At 45.9% G+C, this 21,760-nt stretch overlaps 1 protein-coding gene across 1 annotated transcript; it reads right to left on the bottom strand.

Moving 5' to 3' along the window:
- Positions 1–5,051: 5,051 nt before the first annotated feature.
- PANK2 (pantothenate kinase 2) lies at positions 5,052–16,288 on the bottom strand. Its single transcript, XM_044263390.1, has 5 exons — positions 16,278–16,288; positions 13,324–13,500; positions 11,377–11,500; positions 9,680–9,805; positions 5,052–6,192 (listed from the first exon to the last, which is right to left on the bottom strand). Exons 2-5 carry the CDS (start codon positions 13,425–13,427, stop codon positions 6,142–6,144), a joined length of 405 nt encoding a protein of 134 aa, XP_044119325.1. The 5' UTR covers positions 13,428–13,500; positions 16,278–16,288; the 3' UTR covers positions 5,052–6,141.
- Between the last annotated feature and the right edge of the window lie 5,472 nt (positions 16,289–21,760).

The raw sequence follows: 21,760 nt of genomic DNA, 5'->3' as shown, positions 1-21,760 counted from the left end.
ATAGCTTGTTCTTGACATGTCTTGACAAATGAAGAACCTTTCCTCCAATGCCAAGTCTCTTGGGCCCATCAGGGGAATGATTTGCCCCTTTCCACAGACCCACTTCAAAGCCTGTCACCTCCATGGCCTGCTCCTGCTCTGCTAAGCTATTCTGAACAACTATAGTAATTTTCTGAAAAGCTGAGAATTACAAAATGAACACAGGGAGGCATCCCTAGAGCTCTGGACAGAAAAAGTGCGCAGTGACTTGAAATCCTCCCTGGCCATTCACCAGCCAAGCATCTTTATGCAAGTTAGTCCCTCAAAGCTGGTTTCCTTATTCATCACCTAAGAATTGTAGTAATGTCTTTGCTGGTTCTTGTGTGGACCAGCCACGTCCAAAGCCTGGTAGGAAGTTGGGCTGGAGTTGTGGAAGCTTCTGAGTAGGGGACATCATAATGCACATCACGCGGGGCTCTTCTGTAGTTCGGGTAGCAATAAAACCTCAGCAGGTGCCTCTTGAGGGACAGGGGGCTGCCCCTGGGGTCTAGTTTTGCCTGGGCCCCTTCCTTTGCCTCTCCAGATCTTCCCTAGTCACCTCCATGTAACTCTGCCCGTAGTGCTCCCTAAGTGCTATTCCTTAAGTTTTTGAGTAGGTAATCCCTTCACATAGTTCACAAATCATAAAGTCTTCCTTGCATCCCTGACCTGACAAGCCCAACTTTAACACCCCTTGAACTCCCCCTTTTGGTTTGTTCCATGTAGATCCTTCCAGTGACAGTTTATGCATATACAGGTAAATACACACGTGTATGTATACACGAGTGCTTGTGTGTGTATATATAATTTTTTTCTTTCTTTTTTTTTTTTTTAACTTATGTGATACCAGACAAGTATATCCAAGGAGCATTCCTATTCATGGGGGAAGAGCCACCCAGAAGGCAGAGTATCTGTAAAAGGTGAGCCCATAATTGGGGGATGTCTTCGCAATCACATTCCTTTTTGAATAAGGCATTTTTTATTGATTGCAGCATACTGGAATTCTTGTTTTCCATACAAAGCAGAAACAGCAATCCCTCCATGGCCCTTACCAAACATGCTCAGATAGTACGTGAGCACAACCAATTTCTAGACTGTCTTCCTGGTCTGTGACGGGACACTCAAAAGCAGGTTCCACTCTCTTGCTGACAGCAGCAGTGCAGACCTCTGATCCTGGTCCAGCAGTCTTTGCAGGGCCTGGACAAGCTGCCCCCACCCCACCAAACCCTATCTGATGGGGTGATGTCTGGCTACAACAGCCATGATTTCTTAGGTGAGCTCCTGTTTTTGAGGCAGGGGATGTGAGAAGCAGCAGCAACTAAAGCCTCAGGCAGCCTTCCTTTTTTTGGGTGGGTGGGTGAGAGGTCTCAGATGATGCTAAGCAGGTAGGTGGGCAGTCTCCTCCAAATTAACCATAGATAACACACCATTCAGGGTCCATATTGAAGGTCATGTGCTCTGCTCCCTTTCCCACCCCAACCTTTATGCACACATTAAAAAGAAAATGCTTCCCACGGAATTTTCTCCATTCAACAATAGAAATTACTCCATCAGTCATCTTTTCCTTTAAAGAAAAAAAAAATGTCTTAAGTCCATCTTTGCCCCTGTAGAAGATAGAGCTGCTGCTTCCAGGCAGCTCTGCAGGGAGGGGCATGGACTCCTGCCTCTTGGTCCTCACCAACCTCCCTGGCATCCTGCCTTCCCTTGGATTAAAAGTGCAACTTGGGCCCCTAACCTGAACTTGAAAGGAACTGTATGTGAAATGCCACCTGTTAGCGAGTATCTCGTCCTGGCTAGAATGTCTTCCGCACAAGCTATTATGAATTTTAAGTAAAAGAGATGAACATGTCTTAATTCGCAATGTCTAAGTTCTGGTAAAATCTGCAGCTGTAAACTGGAAATGGTTCTTTCATAGATAAGATGAACAAAAGATCCCACATGCCATGGAATGTGCTTCCATTTGAGAATAGCAGGATTACGGGGCTTACTCAGTTTGTTCACCTTCAGAGCCCAACTTGTTGTAAGATGCAGAGTTTCATTCCACTTTTAGACCAAGCATTGCACCCTTGGCTTACCAATCCAGAGCTCACTCCTGTGGCTCTGGGGTCAGGGAGAACACCCACCCTGCTTCAGGGACATGAACCTCGAATGTGGTCCCCACCAGCCAAGGGACCTGTCTGTAGTGTGAGGAAGCTCCTCTCTGCTCCCTGTGCCAGTACCAGCCTGGTGGTCCTAAGTCTAGGGCCAGGTGCACACTATCCTTCCATGTGCCCCTTCCCTCGCAGGCCCTGCTAGATAGAGAAGGTGGGGCCAGGATTAGAGAAGTCCCTCCTGGCGAGGGCCTGGTCTTCCAGGAGTGCTCCTGATACTGTTGTCTCTGCATTTCTTGATGCCATTGCCACAAAGGGGATAGTTTAGGTCCTGTAGTTTATTTAGCCCACTGGATTTTATTCACTAGATCTTGTATAACTCCCTCAAAAAAAAAAAAAAAAAAAGTTTATGAAATGCTGATTCTCAGGTTTCATAGACGTGTTTGTACACTAAGAATTCTGCAGCAGAATATTTTTAAACATTCGCAGTTTTTTGTAAGCTATATTTTTGTATATTTAAGTGCTATTTTAAAATTTTAATGCATTTTTGGCTAATTACTCCTGTTTTAAAAACAAAACTTGCATGTAATTGACTTAAAACAAATGTAAATAAAAAACATGTTTTGAAAATACTTTGTGTTGCACTTGTACCCTGTAACTCAGAGGGACCTGAGGTCACCTATACCCCACTTCAGCCTGTATAGCAGGAGTTGGAAAGTCAAGGTGAGTGGCTCTGGTCAAAAAGAGCTGGTCACCAGCAACATGGACTGTGATCAGGGCGAGCTTTCAGCCTGCACCCCATACCTCCCGGGTACAGGGCCGGGGGTTAGGGTCAAGGGTAAAGACTGGAGCACCAGGTCACATTGAGGGAGAAAGAGGCCAAGGCCCCACCTGCCCTTGGCCTGGCACTTGGCACTGCAGATGCGGCTGGACATACCAGTGGTCTCACCAATGCAGATAACAGTACTCAGGGGGGTTGAGGTGGTGGAACTAGCCCACACCCACTTCTCTAGCTACATCACAGGCTTGGAAATACCAACTATTCTGTTAGAAGAAAAAAACCTCTCCTGGTCCAAAGTCACCCTGTGGCAACTGCCATTTCTCCTCACTGCCCCTCACTAGGACCCCTGAAGGTCAGCTTTGGCCCCACAGCTTGGGGAAAAAGGCCATCCATGAGCTTGCCACAAATCTGGACCACTTCTTAAACCTCCCCTGAATACAGGTGCCTAGAGAGCTCCTCTTCCCCAGCGGCCTGGGCAGCCGGCACCAACGCCTTACTGAACCACTTTCTTCGCAGCCTTTTCCTTCTCTGCCCATCTTGTAACTGCTATTCTCATTCTACCTTCATAGTCACTAAATTCCCACCTAGATACACATCATTCTCAGGTCTGAAATCTCCAATTAAAATATACAGCTGCCTTTTTGGTATCAAAAGCACAGTCCAAAACCAAGCATCCCCAAGAAGCCAGGGTACCCTCACAGAGACTCCCTCCCCCCTTGCCAGTCACCGCATCCCAGCAATCAGCCCTGTGAGCCTTCACCTCCAATCTTGGTTTAGGCGACCCCTGCCTGCACCCCCCAACATGGTCTCTAGTTGCGGGGGGAGACCCTCAGGCTACCTCATGATGGGCAGACTGGGAGGGACACTGCTGACAGATGCAGTGGTACCTGGAGATGGGAGCGGATTTACGTTAATCTCACAAACCAGAGGTAGTGAAGTGGCAGTAAACTGGGATCAGGCTCAGGGAAGAGAATGTACAGCGATGGCCTTAGGAACACCCAGTGGTGAGGGGGGAAGGCGGTCACTGCCTTGAGACTACAGGTCAGAGGCAAGGGCTAGGAGGGGCCGCCACCTTAGAAATCAGCGTCCAGGGCTGTGGACTGCTGAGGGAGGTCCAGACCTGCACCTGTGTCCTATAAGGAGCAGCAGCTGGCACAGGCAGGCGTGGCCTGGGAGGCAGAAGGAAAAGCCAGAGGGGCCTACTGTGTTAGAACTGAAGATGAGGACCTGAAACGTCCATCAGACTTAGAAACCACTCACTGGTGACGGATCAGGCACCCTCCCAGCTAGTGACAGCGTGGGCTGAGCACAAAGCACAGGGAAGTCACGAAGACCGCTTCTCAAGAGCAGGGAAGTGTGGCTCCACGGAAGCGGAAGGTCAGCGCTCTGCAGAAGAGGAGGCTCTGCCAGCTCGAGCCTGGGACCTCAGGCAGGTTTGTTCCTGCTCAGCTGCAGGGTTCACAAAGGCTGCGAAGAGGCCAGCCACATAAAGCACTGGTCACAGCCTCGTGAGCACAGTACACGTAGGGGGAAAGCAGGGCACCCCCAGCACAGGGGCCAGAGTCTCTGTGGGAAGCAGGCTCCCTCCTTCCCTCCACTACCGTCTCTGGAGGGAAGCAAACGAAGAGGGCCTGGGGCACATGGGGCTCCAGAAGCATGACTGTGTATCAGCAAATGGGTAGTGACGCTGTCTCTGGAGGCCGTGGGGAATGTGGGGCCATCAAGCCCATGTCTGAGGCCTAAGGAAGATTAGAGGTGGCCTGGGCTGAGGCCCCCACATGAGGGGCAGCAACAGCGGAGAAGATGATTGCCACCCAAGTGCCACGAGCGTCCCTCCAGCCCACCAGGCTGGCAGCACTTACAATCCACAGGCGCCCAACTGCATGAAGGGGCGTCCCCTGGGAAATGGCCGCTCCGCTCCGCAGGCAGCTGCCCTTGGCAGACACGTGCCTCTGCTGCCCTCATGCGGCCAACATGAGAGGTGCCAAGGGATCCAGCTCTCCTCCCTTGGCAACCCATGGACCCTTCCCTCCAGGTGCCTCCTGCCCAGGTGCCAGGAAGGCTGCAGAGCCCTGGGGTTTCCTTCTGGTTCGAAAGCTGATTTACACAGACCCTTCATTGCTTTCAACAGCGATGAAGCAGGCACAAAAATACACAGAATGAAATGTTACTCCATCTCCAAAGGGAAGCGTTTTTTAAATGATTCTGCACAGCAGAAAGAAAACGTTCTTAAATCAATCTACCAAGACTCCATCTTAAAACCTCACTCTAATCACGCTACCTTTTAAGCCTGAACGTGCAGCCCTCATGCAGTCCCAGCAGCCAGCCTGCCTGGCAATTTCTGGCAGGTAAAGACCCCGAGTGGGAGGGGAAGGCGTAAGTACCACACCCTGCTTCCTATGAGTTAATCAATGGACTTCAATTCCTCACTTTCTACAGTCCGAAACCACCAGATTCTCCGATTCCCTGAAAAGATGTCAATTCGAGAGGCCCACTTTGTCTGGTTTTTAGTCTTCCGTGTCGTGGTGTTTTTCCTACTAGCTTAACTCGCTTCAGACAAAATTATCTCCCACCCACCCCTGCCCCCCAGGAAATTCTGCCCAGGGTAGACTAAGCCCCATCTTTCCAAACAGACCTTCTCAGGATCTGCAGTGTAGAGTAACCTTAACTGCCCTTCCAGAAATTGCTTAATTGCCAGCCAGAGTTACAAATACAGAATTACTCTGCCCAATCAAATTTGCAGATCCTGGAAATAAAACATGTTGAAATTATGTTCACACAAAAAGCTAAATGCACACCAGAGTTAATGCACAGATGATGATCTCCGAGGCCATACTGACAACACTGTGATTAGATTACAACATACAGTGCCTGCCTTACATCTACTAAGTGCAACAAGACACAAAACCACAGCTGAACACGGAACAGCTCTCCCCTGAAGTGGCTCCAGTGACATTGAATTTCAAAAATACATGGCAGGTGTAACAAAGCTATACTGAAGAGCAACTTCAACACAGCAGACCCTCACTGCCATGGACATGGTCCACATTTTTATGTATGTATCTTTCCTTACTGGTTACTAGTTTAGACTGGATTTTTAAGGATTTATCTTGATGACTTAGAAAAATACATTTGTCCTTTCTTGCTTTGATTCGGGTAGTACACAATCATAAAATTGAGTAAGTCTCTTAAAAAACAAAAGTTCACAGATCCCATTGTGGAATGTTCCAGGAACCCCTCCCCAGGTAATGATCAGGGGATCTTCAACAGCTCAAGAAGTGCTCCAACGGCTCCAAAATAACCCTGAAAAAAAAAAAAAAGTACACCAAAAATGAGAGCAATTTTCCTCAAACTTATTTAAATCACCATAAACATGATCACTAGTATTAAAGCCAACAGTGTCCTTTATTCCTGACACCCATTCCTTGAGCACCCATTTTGCTGAGCCCAAGGCCAGCCTGGGTGCAGAGAAGCTCTGAGGAGATCCCAGGCTGGGGAGGAGGGTTGGATGTCCGAGACCGCCCCACAGGTCACTATGGGAGGTGAAGGCAGCAGGAAGCTTGGGGCCCACGGCTGCCCAGGGCCCTCTGTAAGAGCCCATAGCGGGGCTGCCTCCTGCAGAAGGATGGGAGAAGCAGCAGAGGCCCAGAGCCTCTCCAGACAACTAAGGAATGAAGGGAAGATGGGACACGAAGTGCAGTGGAGCAGGAAGGGCTGGGTGGGGATGGTCACAGAGGGTCAGGGCCTAACTGGGCTGGGGATAGAAGGGAGAATGAGGAAAGGGTGGGATGGATTCAAGACCTGCCTGAAGAAGGGGATGAGGGCAGCAGGTCTTTCCCTTGGGAATTTCCCTTGCTTGCATCTGGTGATAGCGCCCCTGAGAACAGGGACACAGGAGCAAGAGAGGTGGCAAGCAAGGAAGGGCTTCCAGGTGGCCTGTGCGAGGCTGAGGCTGGCGTGCCCCCGGCAGCCAAGCAGCCACACCCAGGAAGCAACTGGATGTCTGGATCTTGAACAAGGCAGTGGGCAGAGGAATAGACAAGAGTGCCCTACTGCCACGGGGAGAGAGGGGCGCAGATGGAAAAGCGCTGTCTGGAGAACAGAAGAGCCCACAGGGAGGGCAGAGGCATGGGAAAGACAAGCAGCAGCGGAAGGACAATGCCAGACCACCTCCAGAAGTAGTCAAAGTCAAATACAACCAAGAACCAAGACATTAAAGCCTAAAAACAGAAAGGAAAGAAAAAAGGATTGAATGTAACAGAGAATGAGACAAAACCCACCCCGGCAGAAAGAGCACGCGAGCAGCGAGCAGCAGAGGGCAGTCCTCCAGCGGGCTAGAGTCCATCAAGGTCGCCAAAGGATAACCAGTCAAGCACTTTCAGAGAGAAATGACCAAAAAAGGACAGTGGGAAGATCCTGAAAGACCCACCCCTGGACTAAAAAGAATGTGCTAAGAGTCTCTATCATAAGTCACGAAGGTCCAGTGTGGTTCCCAGGGAAAACTATTCCAAGAGAAGTCGCCTCACACGGGAGGAGCTGCAGCCTCTCCTCTCAGTTTCCTGGCCTTGAGCACAGGCAGCCGCAGGATGTGTACGATGCGAGGTCGCCAGCAACGGCGGGGACCGCCCCGCTGCAGAGGAGGAGGGGTCACTGAGGGACCCCGCCACTGCCAGAGGACGGACCCCTGGGCGCTCCCTTGAGACCTGGCGGTACACTTTGCTCTCCGTGGCATTCGGAACAGCAAAAGAGCAGACGAAGTGAACCACTGGAATGAGCTCCCCTGAAGACCCAGAACCCCGCACCCAGCAGAAGGCATCCGCTGACACAAGCTACCAGACGCTGCAATGAGAATGGGACATAAGGCGGACAGAGAGGCTGACCGGAGCCACACACAGCTTTCACAGGAGTTTAACTGCAGAGTGAGGGCGGGAGAAGATTTCAAGCCAGGGGCGCAGCAGTGGGCGCTCGAGGCAGAGGCCCGGGCGCCGCGGGAAGGACACGGCAAGATGTCCAACCAAGACCCTACATAGAAGTGCTTTATTCCTTACTGTCCTGGTGTGAAGACTAACCTAAGAATCCCCACGTTCCACTTAGGCAAAGGTTTTCAAGAGGGAGAAATGGAGCAGGATGAAAATTATACTACGATGTGACAAGAAAGAGGGTTTCTTTTTATTCTAACATAAAGCAAAATGAAACAGGTCAAAGACCACAAAAAGGAAGATACATATAAAAGGTATAAAAAACGCAATTAGGGGCACCTGGGTGGCTCAGTGGGTTAAGCCTCTGCCATTGGTTCAGGTCATGTTCTCGGGGTCCTGGGATCGAGCCCCACATCGGGCTCTCTGCTCAGTGGGGAGCCTGCTTCTCCCTCTCTCTCTGCCTGCCTCTCTGCCTACTTGTGATCTCTGTCAAATAAATAAATAAAATCTTTAAAAAAATAAAAAAACTTAATGATAGGGGTGCCTGGGTAGCTCAGTTGGTTAAAGCAACTGCCTTCAGCTCAGATCATGATCCCAGGGTCCTGGGATCGAGTCCCGCATTAGACTCCCTGCTCAGTGGGGAGGATGCTTATCCCTCTTCCTCTGCTGCTCTGCCTGCTGTGCTCTCTTGCTCTCTGTCAAATAAATAAATAAAATCTTTTAAAAAAATCTAGCAGAAAAGTCTCTTCAAAAAAAAATAAAATAATAATTTGGTAACAATTTATTAATAACATCAAAAGTAAAAAAAGCATTCAGGGTACAAACTTAAAACGAGCAGCACAGACGCCGGAGCGACAGCAAGTCCAGCCCAGCTCCCACACTGGGGAGTAAAGCGCTTGGCTCACCCTGGGCTGTGGGACCGGCGGCGCCCGCTGAGCGCAGCCCTATCAGAGGAACATACTGCTGCCTCAGACGTACACGGTCTTACACATCAGATTTATTCAGTAAAAAACTTTTTAATAAAATAAAGTTAAAATATTTGATGTCTAAACTTTCTGAAAAGGGGAACTTGTACACTCTGAATTTTAACTATGAACTTAAGCCACTTAAAAAGGGAAAAAAAGCAACTTTAAGGGAAAAAGCCACCTCTGTAGCAGTTCAAATTTTACTCTGTCAATTCCTATAAATACTGTTAAACATGCACTAACAATTCTGAAAAATGTTCCTGATAACACTTTAAAATCCAACAACACTGGAAACTGTTCAACTACCCCACAACCAAGGGGACAGAAGAGAGGTCCCCCTCCACAGCTACGGTTCTGTTTTCCCCAAGCTGGAAAAACAGTAAGGCACTTTCCCATAGAGGACATCAGGTGGAGCAATTCAAGGATTCTCTTCCATTTTGTCATTTCTAGCTTGTGGAGGTGTTAAGTTCCATAACGGTGTGGTTCTAATCTTGGAATAGACTTTCGTTTGTTTTTAGAACATACATCTTAAATAAGTGGCACATGAACTGTATCAATACATAAAAACGGACATCAAAATGAAAAAAGCAGAACCCAGAGTAAGTGCATTTACAAAATAAGTGTAATGGGAGAAATATAAAGGATGGTTCAGAAAAGAACATAACCTTAAAAATAGAGGAGTTCATCAAGATTTCCTAAAAGTTGCTGAAGCTCACAGTTAACCAAAAACTTCCCTTGCAGTACATCAGATAAGAAACAGCTCTTGAACATTACAAAGTTAAACCCTGTATCATACTTTCACAAAAAAATAACCGAAGTCCATTTCAACGTTTATTTCGTTCCAACACGGTGGGGATTACATGCCTTTATGTCTGTAACATTATCGCAAGAAAGAAGTCGGCTTACCTCGTGTTCCGAAAAAAGTGCTTTCAACTGCCCCTTGGACCAATAATCCAAAGCATATGCCAAAAGTCGCATGGCGATCGTATTAATTCTCAAGAAATTTCCAACAAATACCACCTGGTTAATGTTCTGAGCACATCAAAAAAAGGCAATTAGTTTTCATCTTAACTTCTGTTCTCTCGTAAAAACTACCCCAAACAGAGCACCATGTACATGGTTTTTAGCAGCAATTTGACTGCTGAACAAAAAATAAAAAAGTATTTACATTTAATCCAGATGGTCCAAGGCTACTTAAATTTGAACCCAGACAAACTCTGGACCGACCCGCTTCAAACCATGCCAGAAAAAGAGAAAACAAATTAGAAAAACCATTTGTATTAAATATGACAAACAATAACTGCTATTAAAGTTTTAAACAGGAAAGTAAAAAAAATTAAGACCCCAAAGAAGGAAAGTGACACAAATAAGCAAATTATACAAGAAATATAATAGGAAAAAATTCAACCCCACCAGCAGTCGAAGAAAAGAGCATTTTAAACCTATTAAAAGTTAGGAGAACTGAAATCCCACTCCCAACCATCAGCCTAGTTAGGGTAGCATTGACGCACTCATTCAGTGCTAAAGACACCTGAATTCATAAGCCTTTGTGAAAAGCACCATGGCAAGATCTACCAAAACTCCTGAGCAGGTCATATCTTTAGAGAAACCTCACTCCAGAGTAAGGCCCTGATCAGAATAAAATGCAACCAGTGAAAAGCTTCGCACTTAAAAATGCATTCCTGTGGAGCCAACAGGGCAAGCAACCGATGCCCAGCTCCACATGATTGATGATGCAAAACCAAATCAAATACACAGCGGGGAAATTATGAGTACTTAAGTAAAAAATGTAACATGGTATGTACACCCACACCAACAGATCTTAAAACACCTAAGTACAGGAAAAAGAACATGCAATAAAGGAAACAGTAACTTTAACATATTCAAGCGAAGAATGTTTTTAATTACTTGATGCTGATACAGTATCTTTTTAATTATAAATGAGACAGTCTTTTTGTACCTTTCAAAGTCTCCTTTTTAAGCCACATGCCTCCATCATCTCTTTCACAGACTAACTGTAAACCAAACTGTGTAAGTGGGGACACGCGGTAGAGCTGCACCCTCTGGGCCCCCCAGGGAAGGCCGTTCTCGGTTCTTTCATAGCCCTGTACAATGCTGCTTGACCTGAATGCTACAAGGCAGCACTGTAAAGAAGCTGAAAGCACAAAGACAGCTCGGCGGGGGCGGCAGGGAGGGCGGGCACTCCGGGGCCACCCCATCTTCTCCGGCTCCAGCAGCTTCCTCCAGAGGCCTTCCCGGGGACCGCAGGGCTCCGCAGGGAGCACAGGACCTCTAGCCGGCTGGCAATCCATCACCACCACCCGCAGTCCCCATTACCGGAGTCCTGCCTGCCTTCCTACCCTCTCCCCAGAAGATGTACTTTTACTTCTCGACAGGGCCAATACTCATCTTTACTGAGTAAAAAACCCATCAGTGAAGAGGAGTCTACATGTGAAGAGCTTTAACTTCCCCAATAAACAACTCCACCCCGTACGACTACACTGAGGCACCATCTGGACAAGACAGACATTGTACACAGCTGAGGCCCCTTAGCACGTTCCGTATTTTGCTCAGAGCACCTAAAGAAATCCACGTCCCCTTACTTCATTAAGGGCACACATTCTTGCTATTGAGCCAATGTTGTTGGTGATGGTGATCAACGTCGCTCTGGCGAGGTCCTCTTTACTGACTGCCTCTCGCTTCTCCTTGCTCATCATGTTTCCAAAGCTGTGAAGGGGGAGAAGAACACCCAGCAGCTGAACCAAAGGCAACTCGGCCCAACAGAACTTAGAATAACATTTAAGATAAATGTGACTTTAAGAAGCTACATTGTTTTAATCTTCAAATTTTCTATTACGAAATAACAGAGCATCTGTTCAAAGAGAAACACAACTCAGAAGAAAGCTCTCAAGCATTCCGAATAAGCAAATGCCTCTCCCTGCAGCTTCTGCTGAAACCGAGCTTTGATAACAGGTCTTCGCACGTCCAGTTACGATCTCCTCAGATCCACCGTAAGCCACCGGTGGCTCCTTCTGCAGCCAGGAACAGTTCCAGAAAGACACCTCTACTAGCAATCCATTCCCAACAACACAGCCATTCCACTCAGCTGAATGGTCACATTCTGTCTGGGAAATGGCTTCGTCAGAGCGAAGCAAAAGCACAGACAGTGGAGTCCCAGAGTAAACTCCTTGAGTGTTTCAGAGTCCCCTAGAACATGAAGTACTTCAAAGTACCTAAGCAGCAGAACTGCTACATTAGTAACGGCTAGCAGAACACAAACCCGATCAAAAACGGAAGTGATTAACAATGCGCAAATGCCACAAACTCAGAATGTGACATCAACAGCATTTACAAAGTCCCCGAAATTACCCTGCAAGCATGTCTATGTGTGATCCTTTCTCTAGGACTAAAAATCATGTGTCCTGAGGGGCACATGGATGGCTCAGTGGGTTAAGCCTCTGCTTGGCTCAGGTCAGGATTCTAGGATCCTGAGATCGAACCCTGCATCGGGCTCTCTGCTCAGCAGGGAGCCTGCTTCCCCCCTCCCTTTCTGCCTACTTGTGATCTCTCTATTAAGTAAATAAATAAATAAAATCTTTTTTTAAGAAATCACCTGTCCCAATACACAGAAAACAACTCTTTATCTAAACAATCTGGAAATAAAATTTAAGGTGCCTGGGTGGCTCAGTCTGCCTTCAGCTGAGGGATGGCTCAGGTCCCGATCCAGGGTCCTGTTATCAGCCCTAGGGCAGGCTCCCTGCTCAGCAGAGTGTCTGTTTCTCCCTATTCCTCTGCCCCGACCCCATGCGTGCTCTTTCTCATGAGTAAAATCTCAAAACTAAAAAAAAAAAAATTCCCTTTATAATAGCATCAAAGAGAATAAAATACTTGGAAATATATTTAACAAAAGAAAGTATAACACTCTATACTGAAAACCACTACCACAAAACATCGGTAAAAGAAAAACAAAACTCTAAAGAAATGGAAGGACATTACATCTTAGATCAGAAGACTTGATAATGTTAAGATACCAATATTCCCCAAAGTAAGCTACAAATTCAACACAATCCCTATCGAAATCCCAGCTGCCTTTTTTTGCAACCACTGACAAGGTGATCCTAAAATTCACCTGGAGATTCAAAGTACTGTTTCATGCCACCACATAGCTGAACCTTGAAAACATGCTAAGTGGAAGGAAGGCAATCACCAAAATCTCATATTCCAGGACACCATTTATATGAAGTGTCCAGAATAAGCAAATCTATAAATAGAAAATATATTAGCATTTACCAAGGACTGAGGTGGGGAAATGAGAAGTGACAGCTAATGGACAGAAGGTTTCTTTCTGGGATAGTGAAAATGTACTGAAAGTAGATTATGGTAATGACTCCACAATTTAGTAAACACACTGAAAACCACTACATTTTATACTTTAAACAGGTGGCTTTATACTAGATACATTATAGCTCAATAAAAGCTGTTTAAAAGGAAGAAGACACACTCAATATTATCTTATTTCTGTCTTTCTTAGAACACACACACACCCTTACCTTGATGCCACAGCCCAGCCCGGCAGTCCAAACCTCTCATAGTCCCCTCCATAAATGTCTCGAACTAGTTTATCCACTTTGGTGCTATCTCCACGAGATGCCATTTCAAGAGCTTCTTCAAAAGTGGTACAGCCGGTAAGAAGACAGCAGAGACCAAAAAAAGTTCCTCCTCCAAGACTGATTAAAAACAAACAACACAGTATTACAACATTTTAAGAATAAGAACAAGAAGGTATTATTTGGGAACCCAAAGCCACATTCATACATCAACCCACTCTTGCGCCAACCCAGTCACGCTGATGCCTCTGGCAGGCAAGTCTGCGGGAAGACAGAAAACAAGGTGCCTGATATATACCATGACACATATTCTCGTGCGTCAACAAGCGAAATGGCAAACACGGGGCTCCTGGCCCAGCCCCGTCCCCAGTGCAGTCCTAGCATCTGCTCAGTGTGAGGAGTCTGTGGGCAGATCTGCCCGCCACACCTGGGCCACGCGGCCTTCCTTGGTCTCTCTAAACCCCGAGTCACCGTGGCTTATCAGCACCCTCACCCGGAAAAGAACTCTCCCATTAATGTGTTTCTCCCCCAAAATTACTTTTTTAAATTCACACCTGTTAAACTGTCTATCCCAATCCCCAGCTCCTTGTTCTACTTCAAGTCATCCCTAATCCTTAAACCACCAACATACTCATTCTTGCCTGCCACCTCTCCTTCCTGTTCAGCCTGCCCTCTCCCCCTGTCAGTACCTCACCTTTCTAGATCTCAGACCATCCGGTGGCTGGGTAAGTGTGCACACATATGCCTGTATGTACAAAATCGAGGCCAGGAGAGCCTGGGGGGCTCAGTGGGTGAAGCATCTGCCTTCAGCTCAGGTCATGACCTCCGGGTCCTAAGACTGAGCCCCACACTGGGCTCCCTGCTCAGCTGAGACTCTGCTTCTCTCTCTCCCTCAGGCCCTCCCCACCACTTGTTCTTCCTCACTCAAGTAAATAAATAAAATCTTAAAAAAAAAAAAAACACCTAGGCTGGTTTCAAAGCTGGGATCTTGCCTTGCCTTCTCCTTACAGATGCTCAGCTTTCGTAACTTATGGTATACACACACCATACACTAGCTGAGGGCAAGGACTATGGGCTCAATGAGTCTGACAATAAGATATTTTACAGAACTATGATAATGAAATCCTGAGCAGTACAGATTAAAGAAAAGTAGGTCATGATACCAGAATTTTCATAGAAAAACTATCTGTTGGCCTAATCCCAGAAAAAAAAAATGTTTTCCACATAATTTAAACAGATCCTTAAAAGTGTACTTATACACAATACCTGAAAACTCACTTTTAACCCATTACGATATCAAAAACAAGTAATAACCTTTATATAAAAGACCTACCTGGTACCCGTGACCCGCTTGTAATTATCTTTGGAATATACTGCTAAAATGCTAACCCCAGAGCCAATGTTCACCAGAAGCAGAGGGTATGGGTTTTTCAAATCAAACGGTAACTTCTGACATTTTTCAGCATCGGCAGGGTTTTCAAAGTAATAGCACTGTGACCGTCCATTGAATCCAACTGAGTCAATGTATAAAATTCCTTTTACTAAGCAATCTAGTTCATCAAGTTTGCAAAGCTGAAGGTCACCTATCTGTAATGAAATAAAAATGTATTCAGACAAGCAAGTACAACTCCACTTAATAAGGCACCCCTCTCCATTACACAAAGCACAGAAGTGCTCACAGATGTGGATTATTTACGCATGATTCACAGAACAGACCTGGGGACAGCACACACCGGGACAGACCCAACAAGACAGACCCACCCCCACACCCTCTACAAACAGCCTTCACGGTGGAGACTTGTGCTGAGACCCAAGCACAGGGACCAGGAGTCAGGAGCACAGGTCAGATCACAGCCCAAGCAGAAAGCTGACTCCAAGAAATTCAAGTGACTCAAACACCTGGTGACAACATGGCCGGAGACACAAGGACTCTCATGTCTCTCTTCTGAAAGACCATCTTCAAGACTGGAGCAATACCAAAGCAGGCCACACTTTATTATTATTAAACTGACGTCAGAGACAGAAAAATGTTGAAGTAGAAGGTGAAATTTTTCACTACCTAAACCGATTACAACCCCTGGAAGATGGGAAAATTTTAACAGTATCAAAATTTACAACAGTGTTATCAACTTCATTCTATTTAAATAAACGAATGATTATTATTCATATTAGGGAGCACTGTACAGCAATGGAGAATGAAGGGGATCTTCAGTCAATTAAGAACTGAAGTGGGAAGAACTCCAGGGTATGTTGTCAGTCAAAAAAGCAACTGGAGTAACATTTCATAAAGACCCTATCTGCGGGGCGCCTGGGTGGCTCGGTGGGTTAAGCCGCTGCCTTCGGCTCAGGTCATGATCTCAGGGTCCTGGGATCGAGTCCCGCATCGGGCTCTCTGCTCAGCAGGGAGCCTGCTTCCCTCTCTCACTCTCTCTCTGCTTGCCTCTCTGCCTACTTGTGATCTCTGTCTGTCAAATAAATAAATAAAATCTTTAAAAAAAAAAAAAAAAAAGACCCTATCTGCCTGTTTCTAATGCCAAGTTTATATGCACATGTATGTGTCATACACAGTCATGCCCAGATAATTAGGAAGATACATCAACTTCTGACAGCAGTAACTCTGGAAAGATGGCAGAAACCCCACTTCACTCCCTGGACTCCTAACCCGTGCGAACGTTTAGGAACGTTTACAGGCACGGAGACTCCATATATGCGCAAAGGGAAAATGGCCTCCACTTGCTGAAAGCACTGATTTCTACTTAGAACTAGGTCTAGCCCCGCAAGTTCTCCGCCTTTATTCTACTCTCACTTGATTACATTTACCCTTGACTTATTCAGATCCGCCGCAGAGAGGGAAGTTAATAGGTACCTTCATATTAATCTTTAATTAAAACAACTACCTGGTACCCGTGACCCGGGTAAACCACTGAAAACCATTCCTAAATAAGACCTGCAATTCCTCCTCAGACCAAACGCAAGCTCCTGGAGGATGCATCACTGTCCCCGCTGTAGACCTGCTCGTGCCCTCCCTGCTGTCATGAATTCAAAACCGATTTCCTGACACGTGATCTCAAGTGCCAGCATTTCCACTTTGAACTTTCCATCACTTTCATCCCTTTCCACTGGCCCAATCAGCTGGTCTTTTTCTTCCTAGAAATTCTTCCTTCTCCTTCCTCTAACTCCTGTCATCCTGCAGTGTCCTGCTAGCTCCTATCAAATCCCCACCTCTAAATGAAAGAGGACTCAATGCACAGCTAACCTCACTAATGCCAGGTATACAGAATGTGGGCACTGCACCAACAAGCAAACCCAGTACGTGCCCCCGAAATCTGCATTTTTTAAAAAATTTTGCATTAAAATGGCAACAGAGTAGGGGCGCCTGGGTGGCTCTGTTATTAAGCATCTGCCTTTGGCTCAGGTCCTGAGGTTCCGGAAAGGAGCCCCTCATCAGGTTCCCTGCTCAGCAGGAAGCCTGCTTCTCCCTCTCCCACTCCCACTGCTTGTAAAAATCTTAAAAAAAAAAAAAAAAAAATTTTAAAGGCACCATGGTAAACTCAATGTTTTAAAAAATATTTCACTGTGGCTTATTAAATACTAGTCACCCCTAATGCATAACAAACAGCATTTGACGGCCATTTCATTTTCCTAGTTTTCAAGGACAGCACTGGTGCAGAGATGAGAAACCCCAACAGCCTAAGAACCAATTCCTGAGGTCCAAAATCCACTCTGCACTCTCCCCTTAAATTACCACACAATGCTGAACCTCTGGTAACAACCTAAATGATTTTCAAATATATTCCAAAGGGCATCTCTACAGGGTCCCAGAAAAAGATTTTCTCCGTTACCTATCAATGATCCAGAGTCCACTATGAAGCTTCCGCAAAGGAGGGGACCGTCTCTCCTCCAGCTACACTTCCCCTTTACTCACGAGTGGAAGACAAACCACTGAAAACCAACAACCAAAAGAAATTCAAGCAAAGAACACAGAAACTTGTTAAAAAAAAAATCATGCCAATTCTATATTATGATTAAAGTCAGGAGACAGAAGACAACAAAAGAGAATATCACAAACCAAACAATGACACGTGTAGAAAAAAGGTAGAATGACAAAGGAAAAAGCAGTTCTCGAAAATAACATTCTCATTAGTGGCATTAAAAACAAGGTCACTGAAGATATTTTCAATCTATACTGCACCCGAAGGTCCAGGTCTCAGCCAACTCACTTGTCCTCTCTCCCACCTTACCCACGCCCACATCCACCTCAAAGGACCCAGCCTCAAGACTTTGCAGTGTTCACTAAAAAGAAACAAAAGCAGGTACCCACTGGCGCTCCCCCAGTGTCACACATGATTCAGATTCCTGCAACAAGAGCCCTGCACAATACGCATCAGAAGGCATTTGGGGAGAGGAGGCTCCACTGCTAACCCCTGAGGCCAAACAGTCGCTGCCTGGGACCAGAGTTCTTGTTGTTTGTAAATAGTAAGCCTGCCAGGAAACAACTGAGCGGACAGGAGAAATTATGTGGTAGATGAGACAGGAGACAACATTTGAAACGACATTTGAAGAAATGAAACAACATTTTTAAAAATTATTTTTCTTAATTTATTATTTTTTAAAAGATTTATTTACTTATGTATTTTTATTTGAGAGAGAGAGATAGCGAGAGAAAGAACACAAGCAGGGGGCAGAGAGAAGGAGAAGCAGACCTTGCAGACCTTGCGGAGCAGGGAGGCCAACTCCCAGGGCTCGCTCCCAAAACCCCAAGATCATGACCTCAGCCAAAAGCAGAAGCTTACCCAACTGAGCCACCCAGGTACCCTAGTTTATTGTTTTTAAAGTAAGCTCCATGCCCAACATGGGGCTTGAATTCACAACTCTGAGACCAAGAGTCGCATGTTCTACTGAGCCAGCCAAGCTCCCCAAAATCATTTTTCAATTTCATTGTTCAAGAGTTGTTTTTTTTTTTAATAGTAATCTCTACATCCAACATGGGGCTCAAACTCACAACCCCAAGTTCAAGAGGTGCCTGTTATTCCAACTGAGCCAGCCAGACGCCCCTCACTGCTCAAGATTTAATTAACATGTTCCTCAGAGGTAGTTCTTCAGCCTGCTTATCACAGCTTTGCTATTTCTGCAACACTACAAGAACAACAAAATGCCATGCTCTCGGTGGTTGATCCTTATCTATCAACTTATCTGAACTGGGCAAAAAGTAAACGCTACAACAATCTCTAGACAGCTAACTCCTGACTACCACTCATTTACATCTATCTAATCTTAATCGGACTCAAGAAAATTCAAGTTCTATCAGAAATGATTCCACCACTTGCTATTGGTATTACTTTTAACAATCAGATTACCAGCGCACCTGGGTGGCTCAGCTGGTTGAGCGCCCGACTCTTGGTTCCTGCTTGGGTCATGATCTCATGGGTCATGGGTCGTGGGATCCGGCCCTATGTCAGGCTTTGTCCTCAGCAGGGAGTCTGCCTAAAGATTCTCTCTCCCTCTCCCTCTGCCCCTCCTCTGCACACACTCACACACCCATTTGCTCTCTCTCTCTCAGCTAAATAAGTCTTTTTTAAAAAAATCAGATTACCATAAATTGTATATAAGCCAAAAAAAATACATACTGTGAGAAAATCCTTCTCAAATTTGTATGCTCCACCTCCAGTGGCACAAAAGACAGTGTGGAGACTCGAGAAGTTTTTATCTCTGCCCATCTGAATGAAAGCAGGCATGTCATGAGTGGGAAAGCGTATGAAGTGCAGATTGCCCTTGCGTCCACACAGAGTCAGGTCCTTCAGCTCCAGGTGCACGTCCCGAATACCTGTGGACCCATATGCCACATTGGAGGTCAGGTACTTCCGAATGCTTTTAAGACTTTCCACCTCTTCCTCTTCTTCTTCAGCAGTGATGTCTTTGGGTTCAAAATAAACCAGCTTGACCAAGGTTCCACCAATATCCAAGCCAAACCATGGAAAAACTAAAGGGAGAAGGGAAAAAAAAAGAGTTAGAACAACTTTTTTCTTGAAAACTAAACATATATGTACTAGATTAGCAACTTATTCATACCTTGAGGTTTCCAAGGACTATAAATACAAAAAGGTGTTGGGGGGGTAGGATTCTGATTTGGAAATCTTAAAGAAAAAAATTAAAAATCAGAACAGTGGTCCAACCCAACCCAACCCTCTTGTAGAGGAAGCCCAAACTACACTTTGAAATATTAAAAAACATCAAAGTGACTACCCATGACCCTCAACTCGGGGGGGCGGGGGGTAGAAAAAGAAAAAAGATTGAGAATGAAAATCTACATCCTTCCCCTTGGCTTAAATTAAAAAATGCTGAGGGGTGCCTGGATGGCTCAGTTGGTTAAGCATCTGCCTTTGGCTCAGGTCATCTCAGAGTCCTGCGGGATCAAGTCCCGCATTGGGCTCTCTGCTCAACAGGTAGCCTACTTTCTCCCTCTCCCTCTGCCCACGCGCTCTCTCTGTCAAATAAATAAAACCTTTAAAAAAAAAAAAAAAGAAAAAGAAACAAAGGAAATGAAATGCTGAGGGATGCCTGGGGGCTCACACAGTTAAGGGTCTGCTTTCAGCTCAGGTCCTGATCCTAGAGTCCTGGAATGGAGCCCTGTCAGCAGGGAGTCTGCTTCTCCCACTTCCTCCGCCCTTCCCCCCCCCCCGCCCCGAGCATGCGCTCTCTCCTGCTCTCTCCAGTAAATAAAATCTTTTCTTTAAGATTTTACTTATTTATTTGACAGAGAGATAGAGAGCACAAGTAGGCAGAGCTGCAGGCAGAAGAAGAGGGAGAACCAGACTCTCCACTGAGCAGGGAGCCCAACATGGGGCTCGATCTCAGGACCCTGGGATCATGACTGGATTCGAAGGCAACCGTTTAACCAACTGAGACACCCAGGCGCCCCCCCAAATAAATAAAATCTTTAAAGATAAATACATAAATTAAGAAATTAATTAATTAATTAAATATTTTTTAAAAAAAGAAGGAAAAATGTTGAAACTTTTTTCAGAGCTCCAGTTTACTACGCAAACTAGGAGTGGAGGAAATTCCCAACCCATGTAACATGTAACCTTCAGTGGTCAATTTGTCCCTCAAAACCTGATGTAAAAATAAAAGGTTTAATTTTTTTTAAAAGATTTTATTTATTTGGCAGAAAAAGAGGCAGGGAGAGAGGGAACATAAGCAAGGGGAGTGGGAGAGAGAGAAGCAGACTTCCCACTGAGCAGGGAGCCCAATCCAGGGCTCAATTCCAGGATCCCGGGATCGTGACCTGCAGATGCAGAAGTGCAGAAGGCAGACGCTTAATGACTGAGCCACCAAGGCACCCCGAAATAAAAGGCTTCAAAGGACTTTAATGGAATAGGCATTTCAGAGTTATATCTGTTCCCACACAAATCCTTCCCAAAAAATGGCTTTGGGAGATCAGATGAAGATGGACTGTACAGACATGCATGCCTTGCCCTCCCAGCTTAGATCATAGAAATTACTAAAGATAGAGGTATATGCATATATTATTTTCCAAAATAGTTCTGGGAAACAAGAAATGATACGATCAACAGAACCAGGTTGACAGAGACAGTAACTGTTCAGAACCCTCAAAACAAGAATGCTGTAAAAACTGGGAGTAGCTATGAACACTGGGGGAGCACAGTGGTGCTCCATAAGCTGTACAGAGGGCTAGCTGCCTGGGGAAACAGGAGCCGGCTCTGGGGGTCAAGGGTGATCTGGTGGGGTCATCTGTGCAACTGGACAGACTAACCATTTCCTCGCCTCCACCCTCCCTGGCCCCCCCCACCAGAGGCAAAGTCTTCACTAAACACAGGCACTTAAGCCAAAGACTCAGGATGGCACCCAAGTAGCCACTATCACTCAAAAGAAATGAGGAGCTTCCACACCTGGCCACATATCCCTACAGTCCATCCTGAGAGACTGGCAAAGAGACACTACATCCACTGACAGAACGACAATCCTCAAAACAGAGATGCCCATTTTACAAATTAGAATCACCAAAAGGGAAATCTACACCACAAAAATGAGAAACATCTGAAGAAAGAGTTGTAGGACAAACAAGAGACTTAAAAATAATCATAAATATCCTCAGAGGTAAAATGAGATCTCATCCATGAAAAATGAATAAGCGGGACGCCTGGGTGGCTCAGTCAGTTGCGCAGCTGCCTTCAGCTCGGGTCGTGATCCCAGCGTCCTGGGATCAAGTCCCACATTGGGCTCCTTGCTCAGCAGGGAGCCTGCTTTTCCCTCTGCCTCTGCTGCCACTTGGCCTGCCTGAGCTCACTCTCTCTCTCTGGCAAATTAATAAATAAGATCTTAAAAAAAAAAAAAAAAGAAAGAAAGAAAGAAAGATGAA

This window comes from Neovison vison, chromosome 8 (genome assembly GCF_020171115.1).
Source record: "Neovison vison isolate M4711 chromosome 8, ASM_NN_V1, whole genome shotgun sequence".
Lineage (NCBI taxonomy): Eukaryota > Metazoa > Chordata > Mammalia > Carnivora > Mustelidae > Neogale > Neogale vison.
The sequence above is the reverse complement of the archived record's forward strand: the minus strand, read 5'-3'. Positions and strand labels throughout refer to the sequence as shown.